The sequence below is a fragment of the Vulpes vulpes genome, chromosome 11, assembly GCF_048418805.1.
Source record: "Vulpes vulpes isolate BD-2025 chromosome 11, VulVul3, whole genome shotgun sequence".
In the NCBI taxonomy this organism is placed as follows: domain Eukaryota; kingdom Metazoa; phylum Chordata; class Mammalia; order Carnivora; family Canidae; genus Vulpes; species Vulpes vulpes.
In genome coordinates, this window is record NC_132790.1 from 19,062,847 (window position 1) to 19,076,676 (window position 13,830).

At 37.7% G+C, this 13,830-nt stretch overlaps 1 protein-coding gene across 8 annotated transcripts in view; it reads right to left on the bottom strand.

Annotated features, from left to right (window-relative positions):
• Positions 1-441: 441 nt before the first annotated feature.
• The window catches only part of ZNF215 (zinc finger protein 215), a 29,578-nt gene continuing 16,189 nt past the window's right edge, over positions 442-13,830 (bottom strand). For 5 of the 8 annotated variants that reach the window (XM_072725736.1, XM_072725743.1, XM_072725740.1 and 2 more), the window contains 3 exons: positions 12,915-13,047; positions 12,498-12,593; positions 442-2,035 (listed from right to left, as the gene is read on the bottom strand). In XM_072725736.1, the coding sequence (XP_072581837.1) occupies positions 1,119-2,035; positions 12,498-12,593; positions 12,915-13,047 (1,146 nt within the window). In that variant the 3' untranslated portion in view covers positions 442-1,118. Of the gene's footprint in view, positions 2,036-12,497; positions 12,594-12,914; positions 13,048-13,830 lie in introns of those variants that run through there. The other 3 variants (XM_072725741.1, XM_072725742.1, XM_026008340.2) reach the window with 2 other exon arrangements.

The window sequence follows — 13,830 nt, forward strand, 5'->3', positions numbered from 1 at the left end:
ACAGAAATTAAATAAAGGGACGCCTGGGTGGCTCAGCAGTTGAGCATCTGCCTTCGGCTCAGGCTGTGGTCCCGGGGTTCTGGGATCGAGTCCCACATCGGGCTCCCTGCATGGAGCCTGCTTCTCCCTCTGCCTGTGTCTTTGCCTCTCTCTGTGTCTCTCATGAATAAATAAAATCTTTTTTAAAAATTAAATAAAAAATGGATTAAAGACCTGAAACCATAAAACAAATGAATACAGAATAATTTTCTACATTAACTCATAAGTGTTCACACTCCAGTATACCTTTTTGGTTTTTGGATAAGATATGAGCTTTAACAAAAAGCCCCAATCATAATTCATTGGAAATGTCTCCTATAGAAGTATTTTGGGGCAGATTAAAGATAAGCTTGTCTCAGGATCCCTTTGTAACTTACAGAAGGAAAAGGAAGTTCTAGAGCATCGAGTATTAAGACATTTTATTGACCTCTTAATATTTGGTATAAATGATAAACCTGAAGCTATGGATCTCTCTCCAGCCTAGATCCCAAAGAGTACTTTTAAAAATGCAGATATGAAGACTACCTATAGATTTGTTAACCCACCTCCCACTGCAATTGATAACTCTCCTGCAATTCTAGTCCCCACTCAGCACCAGGACAGTGAAGGATACTACCAGGGATGGAGTAATTTGCCATGGCTGTCACCTCTATTAATTCAGAGAGTTCAGTCCTTAGAAGTATAGTCTTTCTGTATTCTTCTGGGCTCCTGGTTTCTTATGACCTTCTTATAAGGACTGAAAGTTTGAGTTTTATTAAAATATCGAACTCCAAGGGTTTTGCTTGGCTCCTCACTAATACCCACTTCAATAAGTCATGTGAATATGGGATGCCATAGCTCCCATTTATGAACCAGGAATGATGGCAACAGATAACAGAATAATGATAGGCAGACTTGTATGGTGATACATTTGACTCCAAACCCTTCTGGCTTCATTTGAGAGCCTGGAAACCACCTCAGATTCCTATCCAATAACAGATTTCTCTCCAATATTAATTCCATCATATCAATTAAAGAATGATCCCTGACAAATGTTTTCTTGCATTTACTCTATTCACTGGATTCCTTCCAGTATAAATTCATTGATGTAAGTAAGTAATCCTTTGTTGCTTCCTGTTAGAGGACTTCTCTTGAGTATGAAGTTTTTGGTGTTTTTTAAGGTTTGAATTCCTGTTGAAGGTTTTCTCACATTCCTGACATTTGAATGGTTTCTCTCCTGTATGAATCATTTGATGTCGAATAAGGGATGAGCTTCGGCTGAAGGATTTTCCACAGCTAATACATTCATAGGGATTATTTCCAGACTGAAGTCTTGAATTTTTATTTTTATTTTTATTACGGTCTTCACTCTTACTGACAGCTTTTCTACAGGTATTGCCTTCACAGACCTTTGCTTTTTGATGCTTAGTAAGGTTTGTACGTCTGTTGAACAATCTCCCACATTCACTGCATTTATAGGGTTTCTCTCCTGTGTGAATGATCTGATGTCGAATGAGGGATGAACTCCGGCTGAAGGCTCTTCCACATTGATAGCATTCATAGGAATGCACTAAGGTATGACCTTCTGGGTACTGAACACCTATACCCAGGCTCAAGGCATTCCCACATTCATCATATTTTGAATATTGCTTACCTGAGTCTATATTAAACTTGAAGTTAGTTTTAAACTTCTCACATTTTGAGGACCCCTTTCTTATAGGAATTCCTTGTTGTATACCCAAAATTGAATTAACTGACTTAACATCTAAGCTTTTCTTATTCTCTCTACTTTCAAAGATTCCCACCTCTGAGCAGACTGTCTTATGAACAAAAGCTTCTGACAAATTTATGTCCCAGTGTTCCTGTTTCCTATATAGCCAATCATCGCTCACCCAAGCATCTAAAGAAGGGGATCCACTTTTGGTCAGTCTTGTCATAATCACGCCAGGAGATGAAACTTTTCCAGAAATTCTCTGCATTGGAACTGAATCTTGGTTTTCTGAAATTACCTCTCTGTCTAAAAAGAAATAAAAAATTCCATGAAATAGAAGAAAGGCAAGTGTTTAATTAGGAAAGGAATGCTAAACCACACAAGGGAATATGCATATTTTATAGGTCTTAAATACAGAATGGAAATGTGAGGGGAAATAAGAAAAGGGGAATTATAGAAAAAATAAAAGGGAAACAGTATTAAAAAGGAGGTCAGGAGGGATCCCTGGGTGGCGCAGCGGTTTGGCGCCTGCCTTTGGCCCAGGGCACGATCCTGGAGACCCAGGATCGAATCCCACATCGGGCTCCCGGTGCATGGAGCCTGCTTCTCCCTCTGCCTGTGTCTCTGCCTCTCTCTCTCTCTCTCTCTCTCTCTCTGTGACTATCATAAATAAATAGGGATCCCTGGGTGGCGCAGTGGTTTAGCTCCTGCCTTTGGCCCAGGGCGCGATCTTGGAGACCCGGGATCGAATCCCACGTCGGGCTCCCGGTGCATGGAGCCTGCTTCTCCCTCTGCCTGTGTCTCTGCCTCTCTCTCTCTCTCACTGTGTTCCTATCATAAATAAATAAAAATTAAAAAAAAAAAACATAAATAAATAAAAAAATTATAAAAATATTTTTAAAAAAAGGAGGTCAGGAGATCATTAAAATATGAGGACAGCTATTTAGGAATATTAGAGAGAATACATAGGGCTTGGTAAAATACCGGCATAAGAACTGGGATGGGGTGACCTATTACAGTTCAAATTATTACTGGTTCATAAATAGTCTGTGTGGGCTATACCTAACTTTACTTTTTACTTTTTTAAAAAATTAATTTATTTATTCATGAGAGACACAGAGAGAGAGAGGCAGAGACAGGCAGAGGGAGAAGCAGGCTTCCTACAAGAAGCCTGATATGGGACTCGCTCCTGGATCCTGAGATCACACCCTGAGCCAAAGGCAGATGCTCAACCACTGAGCCACCTAGGCTTCCCATCAAAATCCCTTTCTCATTTAGCTTCTGTATAAATATGTCCAATATACTGTATTTTTTAGCAATTTTTTAATAATTAAATTTCACTGACTTCCCTTTATCCTTCTGCACATAACTTCAGCTTTATCTAATGCTTTTACTTCCACATTTTATTGCTAGCCAAAACACATCTTCAGCTTTCTAGTCTCACATATATTATCCACTTTTTTTTTTAAATCTGTCTCCAAGACAATGCCAATTGGCTATCCTACTACTGTCTTCCAACTCAATAAACGAGCCTGAGAATTTCATCTTTCATGTGGAAAGAACCTCCCTCAATGTCCTTACTTGTTTGGTGAGTCATTGTTCTTCTAATATGTATACTAGAGTCTGCAAAGATTTCTTGCATACTCATTGCTCTTTATTTCTTGTATCTAATCTGCCCTGAGGTACTATTATTTTATGAAATGACTTTTACCTCAAAGCAGCCCACTGATACATCCAATTTTGTCAAATACCTATTAATTCATCCTGATTTAGCCTAATTTCTAGCAGAAATTGTCTGTATAATACACTAGAAACTGGAGGATTAAAACAATCTCCTAGGGCAGAGTCTAGGAATATAATGAGAGTACTGACTATAGTTTCCCTGTTTCTGCCTCTTTTTTTTTTTTTTAAGATTTTATTTATTTATTCATAGACACAGAAAGACAGGCAGAGACACAGACAGAGGGAGAAGCAGGCTCCATGCAGGGAGCCCGATGCGGGACCCGATCCCGGGTCTCCAGGATCACACCCCAGGCTGCAAGCCGCGCCAAACCGCTGCGCCACCAGGGCTGCCCTGTTTCTGCCTCTTAAGTGTATACTGGGTATGTGGGCAGATAATCTATATTTTAATTCATAGATCTTCAGTGAGAGAGAAACCTCTTCTAAACCTGTACCTAATTTAGGTGGTAAGATCCTGGACTTCAAGCTTGATCCATAATGAGATGAGGTCTCTTAGGAGAGAGTAAGTGTATTTAACAAGGGAGAGGAAAAAAATTATTTGTGGCCAGAGACAGACCAAGTAGATCAAAATGGTTGCACATTCATAAAAACCCACAGTTAACATTGCACTCTAAGGGGGAAAGACAGAAGCTCTTCCTCTAAGATCAAGACAAGGATGTCCACTTTCACCACTTTCATTCATAGTACTGAAAGTCCTAGCCACAGCAATCAGAGAATAAGAAATAAGAGGCATTCATATTGGTAAATATGAAGTAAAACTCTATTTGCAGATGACATGATGCTATATATAAAAAACCATAAAGACTCAAACAAAAAACTACCAGAACTAATAATTTAGTACAGCTGCAGGATACAAAATTAATATTACAGAAATCTGTTGCATTTCTATACCTTAAAATGAAGTAGCAGAAAGAGAAATAAAGAAAATAAACCAAATGGGAGGAGTGGGGAAGGGAGGAGAGGGAAAGGAATGGAGGAAGGAAGCAAACAGTCCTGTTTACAATTGCACCAAAAGAACTAAATATATAGGGGAAGTGAGTGGAGGGATGGAGTAACTGGGTGATGGGCATTAAGAAGGGCACTTGAAGTAATGAGCACTGGGTGTTGTATGCAACTGATGAATCACTAAATTCTTCTGCTGAAACTAATAATACAGTATATGTTAATTAAACTGAATTTAAATCAAAAATAGAAAAGAATAAAAAATACAGGAATAAATTTAATCAAGAGTCAAACACCTATACTCTGAAAACATAAAACGGTACTGAAAAATGACTTGAAGCTAATAACACTAAGAAATGGAAGGATATCCCACGTTCATGGATTGGGAGAGCCAGTATGTTAAAATGTCCATACTACCCAAAGCAATTTACAGATTTAATGCAACCCCTATAAAAATAGCAATTTTCACAGAACTAGAGCAAAGAATAGTAAAATTTGTACAGAACCACAAAAGACCCCAAATAGCCAACCAATCTTGAAAAAGAAGAACAAACCTGAAGGTATCAAGACATACTATGCAAAACTGTAGTAATTAAAACAATGGTACTGGCATAAAAAAATAGACACATAGACTAACAGAACAAAATAGAGAGCCAGAAATAAACCCACAGCTTTATGATAATTGATCTAAGACAAAGGAGGCAAGAATACACAATGGGAAAGATGGTCTCTTCAACAAATGGTGATGGGAAAACTGGACAGCTACATGAAAAAGAATGAAACTGGACCCCTTTCTAACACTATATACAAAATTTAACTAAAAATGAATTAAAGACAAAAATGTGAGACCTGAAACCAAAGAATTCCTAAAAGAAAACATAGGAAGTAGTTTCTCTGTCATTGGTCACAGCACCATTTTTCCAGATATGTGTCCTTTGGCAAGGAAAACAAAAGCAAAAATAAACTATTGAGACTACACCAAAGTAAAAAATATTTTGTACAGTGAAGGAAACCATCAACAAAATTAAGGACAACCTACTGAATGGGAGAAGATATTTTGATTTTTAAAAATTTTTTAAAGATTTTATCTATTTGAGAGAGAGAGTGAGAGCATGAGCAAAGGTGAAGGGTAGAGGGAGAAGTTGACTATGCAGTGAGCAGGGAAGCCCAAGATGGGAGTTGATCCCAGGATCATGACCTGAGCTGAAGGCAGACACTTAACCAACTGAGCTAGCCAGATGCCCTGAGAAGGTATTTTCAAATCACATATCCAATAAAGGGTTAGAATCCAAAGTATATAAAGAACTTATACAACTGAACATGAAAAAAAACCCAACAATCCAATTCTAAAATGCACAGAGGACCTGAATAGATATTTTTTCAAAGCAGACATTAGATGGCTAACAGACACATGAAAAGATGTTCAACATCACACATCATCAGAGAAATGTAAATCAAAACCACAATGAGATATCACCTCACACTGGTCAAAATGGCTAAAATCAGAAACACAAAAAATAAGTGTTGGCAAGGATGTGGAGAAAAAGGAACCCTTGTGTACTGTTACAGGAATGCCAGCTGGTATAGCCACTATAGAAAACAGCATGGGGTTTCCTCAAAAAATTAAAAATAGAAATCCTATATGATCTAGTAATTCCTCTACTGGATATTTAGCCAAAGAAAAGGAAAACACTAATTCAAAAAAATACATATACCCTTATGCTTATGCAGAATTATTTATAATAACCAAAATATAGAGGCAACCAAAATGTTCATCTATAGAGGACTGAATAAAGGCAATGTGGTGTGTGTACACACATACATACACACACATGTATATACGCATACATATACCCACACACGTGTATACATATGTCTATATATACACACATGTATACATATATATACATCCATACATACACATATGATGGAATACACTACTTACTAAGTCATAAAAAATAATGAAATCTCACCATTTGCAACAACATGAATGGATCTAAAGGGGATCATGGTAAGTAAAATAAGCCAAAGACAAATACCTTAAGATTTCACTCGTAAGAGGAATTTAAGAAAAAAAAAACAAAGGAAAAAAGACAAACAAAAAACCAGAGTCTTAAATACAATGAACAAACTGGCACTTGTCAGAGGGGAGGTGAGGGCATTGGGTGAAATGGGTGAAGAGGCTTAACAGTACACTTAGGATGATGAACACTGAATAATGTATAGAATATTGAATTATCATATTGTACACCTGAAACTAACACCACATATTAATTATACTAGAGTAATAAAAAGAAATAGATACACTCTCTCATAGAGAAGTGGAATTTATTTTTCTTTCTTTTGAAAATGGGCTACTCCTGTAACTGCTTAGCCAAAGAATGTAGAAGTGATACCATGTCACTTCCAGGCCTGGCCTTTAGGAGACTAATGATTTCCAATTCCTCTCAGGATATTCCCAGAACCTGGTTGGCATGCTATGAGAAATCCGTGCCTCAAGAAGAGACCACATGGAAGTGCCATGGTCCACAGGGCAAAAGTTCCCAGTAACATCAATGTCAACTGCTAGCCATGTGATAAGCCATCTTGACCATTCCATCCCAGCAGAACACTGTATTCTCAGCCACATCATATGAACTCCTAAGTCAATTCACAAAATTGTGATAGTTAATAAAATGGTTGCTGTTTAAAGTAAGTTTTGAGGCAATTTGTTAAAAATAATTGGTAACTGAAACTGACGCTGTTCCAGCAGTATTTACTGATTGGAAAATACCTAAATGTGTTCTCTAAGTAAATCTCTGATATTCTCATATTTCTACAACTCATTTTTCATATAACTCCTTTAGTCCTTTTAAAATCACTTTCATATATTTTGTTATTTTCAAATCAGTACTAACATATAGGAAAGCTACCAATATTTTTATTTTACATCTGGCCATCTTAACAAAGCTCTTAACAGATATAACAATTTTGACAATAAGTTTCTTGGATTTTCTAAGTAGAAAAGCTATCATTTACAAATAATAGCCTTTTTGCCTTTTTTCTACTAACTTTTTCATTTTTTCATTTATGTCTTTCAGGTCAACATTAAACAATTATAGCAACAGACACTCTTTTCTATTGATTTTAGTGGAAACACCACAGTTTATCTTTACACCCATGATTTGTTCCCCTTTTGACCTAAACAGATTCTGAATCATTGTCTTATTCCTACCAATCCCAAACTGATAAACTATGCTTTATCTACAAGACTTTGTCCCTATCTCTAACTTGAAACAAAAATGAACACTTTAAACCTTAGCCTATCATCCCAATCTTGGGTGTCTGCTCATAACTCCCCTGGAGACTAGCCTATGCTAGGCCAAACCATCTCTGCCTTTCTTTGGCCTATCTGAAAGTTTCCCCTAAGTTTTCAAATCATTCCAGTGGCTTATCTGTGTTTAGTAGATTAAAATCCACAGGATTCTTTTTCATAGGTTTTGATTAATTAAGCTGTCCAAAATTTGACTTTATATTTCTGTCCAAATTTACCTTAAACTGTTTATAATAAACTTGGATCATTAGCACTTAAATCTAGATTTGCCTCTGATCATCTGATGAGCCTTTATTTATTTATTTATTTTTAAATTTTTATTTATTTATGATAGTCACAGAGAGAGAGAGAGAGGCAGAGAGACACAGGCAGAGGGAGAAGCAGGCTCCATGCACCGGGAGCCCGATGTGGGATTCGATCCCGGGTCTCCAGGATCGCGCCCTGGGCCAAAGGCAGGCGCCAAACCGCTGCGCCACCCAGGGATCCCCTCTGACGAGCCTTTAAAGTATATATATGTGCACAAGTGTGTATATGTATGTACATTCCATGTAGCTACATTGGGCTTCTCACAAACAGAGTGATGTCAAGCTAGTTGAAGTAGTGGCTGCTAACTTCTAAGACAAAGAAGTGGCAGGTTCAAGTCTACATGCTAGACCTGGAAATGGCAGTGTCACTTCTGCTGCATTTTATTGATTAAACACAGTCTAGTGCTAGCTGAGATTCAAATGGAGGGGAAACAGTCTGCATATTTTTTTTTTCTAACTGAAGTATAGTTAACACACAATGTTACATTAGTTTCAGATGTACCAAGTCTACATCTTTTTTTTTTTTTAAAGATTTATTTATTTATTTATTTATTTATGATAGACAGAGAGAGAGAGAGAGAGAGAGAGGCAGAGACACAGGAGGAGGGAGAAGCAGGCTCCATGCTGGGAGCCCAATGTGGGACTTGATCCCGGGACTCCAGGATCGTGCCCTGCGCCAAAGGCAGGCGCTAAACCGCTGAGCCACCCAGGGATCCCCCCAAGTCTACATCTTGATGGAGAGAGAGATAAAGATTCTGTAGCCATCTTTAATCCACTGTAATCCATTAACCCTTTCAGAAAATAAATTTCATTTACCAAGGTAAATTCCGGATTGACTGACTAAAGTATATTTAAATGATGAAATAGATGGAATCAGAAAGAAATTTGGAAATAGGTTTCTAATTTGGGGATGGAAAAATTCTTATGCCTAAAAATAACAGACATAAAGCACTGGGTATAAGATAGACATAATGATAACATAAATTTAAAAAATATGTACAGCAGACACCATAAATAAAATAAACTTCAGTGATATTTCATTTACCTAACTGTGATCAATAGTGGGAATTTACATAAGATCTTACTTAAAAATTTCTAAGGTCTTAATAGATAAAGGACCTAAAATCATTTACTAATCACAAATGACCAAAACAAATAATTTTTACCTTTCTCATAATCCAATATTTATCTAACCATTTTTTTCCTTGGTTCCTACAAATGTGCAAAAACTTGAGAAATAAAGGTAGGGCAAAAAGACACATGGTCCTTACCTTCAAGGAACATAAAGCCTAATGTGGAAGCCTATCTGTATAGGAAGACCTATACAGATACGAGTAAAATATAACTGTGATACATGCTGAAAAGAGATAATTATGATCCTATGGAAGTATATAACAGAAGAAACTATTCAAGACAGGTTTTCCTGAGGAAATGTGAAACTGGGATCTGAAGGAAGATGAAGAGTCAACTAGGCAAAGAATGAGAACGAGCACTTTATGTAAGGAAGCCGCATGTATGGAGGCCCTGAGTTGGAGGGCCAGCCGCACTCAAGGGTCATCTGGAATGTGTATCCTATGGAACTCTTTTCTCTGCAGTCTTTCTTCACCTATCAGAGTGCTTAGGACACAATAGATGCTAATATTTATATGGTGCTGACTACAAGAGCAGTGTGGTTTGGGTGTAAAGAGTGAGGGGAGGATGCAGTGTAAGGCAAGGTTGGAGAAGTAGGAAGGGACTAGGTAGGGAAAAGCAAAACTGCAGTCAACATAATGATTTAAGCAAGTACAGGACAGAATTCAATCTCTTTGACTGCAATGTGGGTCAAACAGTGGAGCTGGGGAAAAAGCAAAGAGACATGGCAAGATCATGCAGTATGATGAATTAAAAGATTGTGGGGATAGTGTAGAGGAGAGATGATGACGGTACATGGACTACAGAGAGAAGTGCAGACATTCAGGGGATATTGAGAAAGATAAAATAATACCAAGTATTAGAGAGATGAAGGAGAAGTGTCAAGGATAATACACTACACACTGTAACTGGATGGACAGCAGTGCCATTCACTCAGGGAACAATGAAGGAGGACTGAAAAGGAAAAAGTTATGACTTTGGTTTTACAGAACTGGTCATCTTTCAGACATCCAAGAGAAATGTCACGTTATCTCTAAAATTTTCAATTCTGAGAAGAAGCCTAGATTGGGGACACAAACTTGTAAACTCACCTACACTTGTGTGTAGTAAGTGAAGTTGCAGTTGTGGATATGATAACTTAGAGAAGAAAATACAGAGTAATAAAAGAAGACAAAATGAGACCAAATGTTAAGAAACTCTGAAATTAGAGCTAGAGAGAGCAAGTCTCCAACAGAGAGAAGGGTCAGAAAGAGAGGAGGAAAATTGGAAGTTTTACAGGAACCTACAAGTGTTTTAAAAGTGAGGAGCAGGTAATAGAGGCACTTGCTGTGGAGAAGTCAGTGGGACAAGGAATGAAAAAATATCCACTGGAGTTAGCTACAAGAAAGTCATCTATGATCTTAGTAAGGACTGTCTTAGATGGAGATCTGGAATAAGAGTTAAATTGGAATGGGGTGAGGGATAAATGCTGAGGAAATGAGACAAGTATAATATATCTTGAGAAGTTTGGCAATAAAGAGGTGGGAGAGAGAGTAATAGGTTGAGAGAAAAAAATGTTAAATCCTTAATGACCTGAAAATGTTAAAAAGCTAATGGGAGGATGAGGCAGAAATGGTAAAATCTTAAGTGAAAAAAGGCAGGGGAAAAAGGCATGGGGTCCACTGGCAGAGGGTGGGAATTTACCTTAAAAAGGAAGAAATTAAATAATTTGCCTATCAAATCAAAGATTTCAGGTAAACAATATGGTTCTAGGGTGATAATAATAAATAGATAATACATTATTAGTGACCTATAAACTGGTATAACCTTTCTGTAGACAATACAGCACAAAGTAACAAGACTGTTAAATATATTCATGCCCTTTGATGCTGAAGTTTCTCTTCTAATAAGGTATATCCTATTGCCAGATATGCCTGAAAACTTGGCAACAAGCTGAATGTCCTTGGGACGCCTGGGTGGCTCAGCGGTTAAGTGTCTGCCTTTGGTTCAGGGTGTGATCCTGGAGTCTCGGGATCGAATCCCACACTGGGCTCCCTGCATGGAGCCTGCTTCTCACTCTGCCTATGTCTCCGCCTCTCACTCTCTCTGTCTCTCTTATGAATAAATAAATAAAATATATTTTTTTAAATAAATAAAATCTTAAAAGAAAAAAAACCTGAATGTCCAACAGCTGGGGGTGGGGAATGGTCAAATATATTATGATACATGTATATGATGGAACATTACATGTGAATTAGAAACCACATTTCCATAGACTAAAGTGACCCAGGTAATTGCCCATGGTATTATATAAGGTGAGAAGACTGACATATATAAAATGACATATCCCTGACAAACTCAATTTTGGAAAAATAACAAATTTTCACAAGCCACAGATACATCATCACACACACACACAAAAAGCCTAAGAAAATATATCAAAATGTTAGTACTGAAATAAAAAAAAAAAAATGTTAGTACTGCATAGCTCTGGGTAGTGAGATTATGTGGTGAGTTCTATTCCTCTTCATATTTTTCTATATGTATTAAAATTTATATGAAGCACACAATAATTGATAATCTCCCACAAACAAAATGTTAATAAGAATAAAGAGATTATGGGGTGTCTGGGTGGCTATGTTGGTTAAGTGTCTGCCTTCAGCTCAGGTCATGATCTCAGGGTTCTGGGATCGAGGTCCACATTGGGCTCCCTGCTTGGTGGGGAGACGTCTCCTGCCATTCTCCCTCCCACCTCCCCATCCCCGCTTGTGCTCTCTGGCTCTATCTATCCCTCTGTCAAATAAATAAAATCTTAGAAAAAAAAAAAAAAAGAAAGAAAGAGATTACAATGAAGGTAGAAGAGAGGGCACAAGAAGTTCTATGGTAAACAAAGGAAAAACGGAAAATTACTAAAGTCACTCTAGTATAAAGCAGAGCTTTTCATTTTCTTTAAAAGAATATGATTTAATATTACGTTGGCTCGTTTGTTTACATAGCGCTTACTATGTGCTAGGCACTGTTCTAAGTGTGCTACCCATGTAAACTCACTTAATTTTCACAGGAATGTGGAAGAAAATACTGTTACTAATTCGATGCTATAGATGAGGAAACTGGCAGATAAGTTGCTCCAGGGCACACAGCTTTAAGTTTAGTCTCTATGATCCTCATCTACAACATTCTTTTGCCTCCCTACTTAAGAAAAAGAATCTGTGAACGAGAAGGAATGATGACTTTTTTTCCTTCAAAGCTTCAGCAGTCTTGCTGTTAACTCCTCAACTCTTAAAAGCTGTTAACAGTACACAGTGTGTTTAACAAAGAGAAGCTTCTTACAAATGCCTCCTATCTGACTGGTTCTTACCAAAAACAGATGTGCTTGGGATTTCTTGCTCCATTATCCATCTTCTTTCCTTACTCTCCAAATTGGAAATCTCAGCTGGTTTGGAAAGTAGAGGTTCTATTCATGGGGAAAATGAAAAAACAACAACAGGCAGACACTTCAGATATTTTTACAGGAAAAAGATTCCATCCTTATGTAGTAGTCAAAGAGCTGCTGAAATATAAGGCCAGGGGTCACCACAGACCTGGGTATTTCTAGCTCTTCCACAGAAAGGACTTCCCCTCAGATACAGCAGGAAAATGTGCTATTGTGCCCAAAGGATATTAGGAAACCTGAACCCAAACCCAAGTGCCCTTAACCACCACAGTAGTCCTATAGTTTTTAGCAGCAGATGAAGAGACTACTGATGGGCAGATGGGGGAAATACACAGAAGCCACCTTGATGCAATGAATTCAGGTTCTTATAATTCTCCAGCATCACATCCCTGTACAGGTTCTTTACAGCAGGGTCCAGTTGTCCCCACTCTTCCTCGCTGAATTCCACAATCACATCTTTGAATGTTACTGGTTCCTAAAACATTAAATTCCTTTTTAATCAAAGGGAACTCCCAAAAATATTAATAGAGGAGAAATGAATTTGGAAAGGATAGGCTGCCCAGAATATGTAAGAAACAGACAAACATTTGGGGTTCTAAGTGATGAAAATCAAAGTTATATTAGAGGTCTATCAACCTGGTACTCTTGTGAGGGCTGCAAAAGGTAAATCAAGTGTAGTCCTAATCCCAAATTTTCATTTTGGTTGAGAAAAAGACAGCTGGAATAATTGTGGAATAAAACATTACTATAGAGTAAAAATACTTGACATAAAAGGAGTTCAGAACAGAAGGAGTTTCAGGTAGATTTGAGGGGACTTTGTAATGAAGATGGAGCTTCTGCTAGCAGAAGAGGTAGGGTATTTTCTCTAATTGAGAAATGCAGTCTGCTAACTCCTTCCTATTCAGGGCTTCCGGCCCAGGGACATCTCATCATGCAGTCCTTTCCTGATTACCCAAACCAAGTAGCCACCCTCCTCATTGGTCTTTACTGTATTATGTTTATTTCTTTTCTTTGTAATAATTATTACTATCTGCAATTATCTTATTTGCATGTGTGTACCTATCTACTTCTACTGACATTTCCACAAAGGCAGGGGGTTTCCTTTTGTTTATCATCATATTCCCAGCCCTTAGACAAGTGGCATATTGGGAACTACACAAATATTTCTTATGAAGGCCTTCACACCAGCAATTGTTGCACTTCTCTCCCCAGGATTCTCAACCTTGTCATAATGGGCACCTTCGATCACAATGAAATA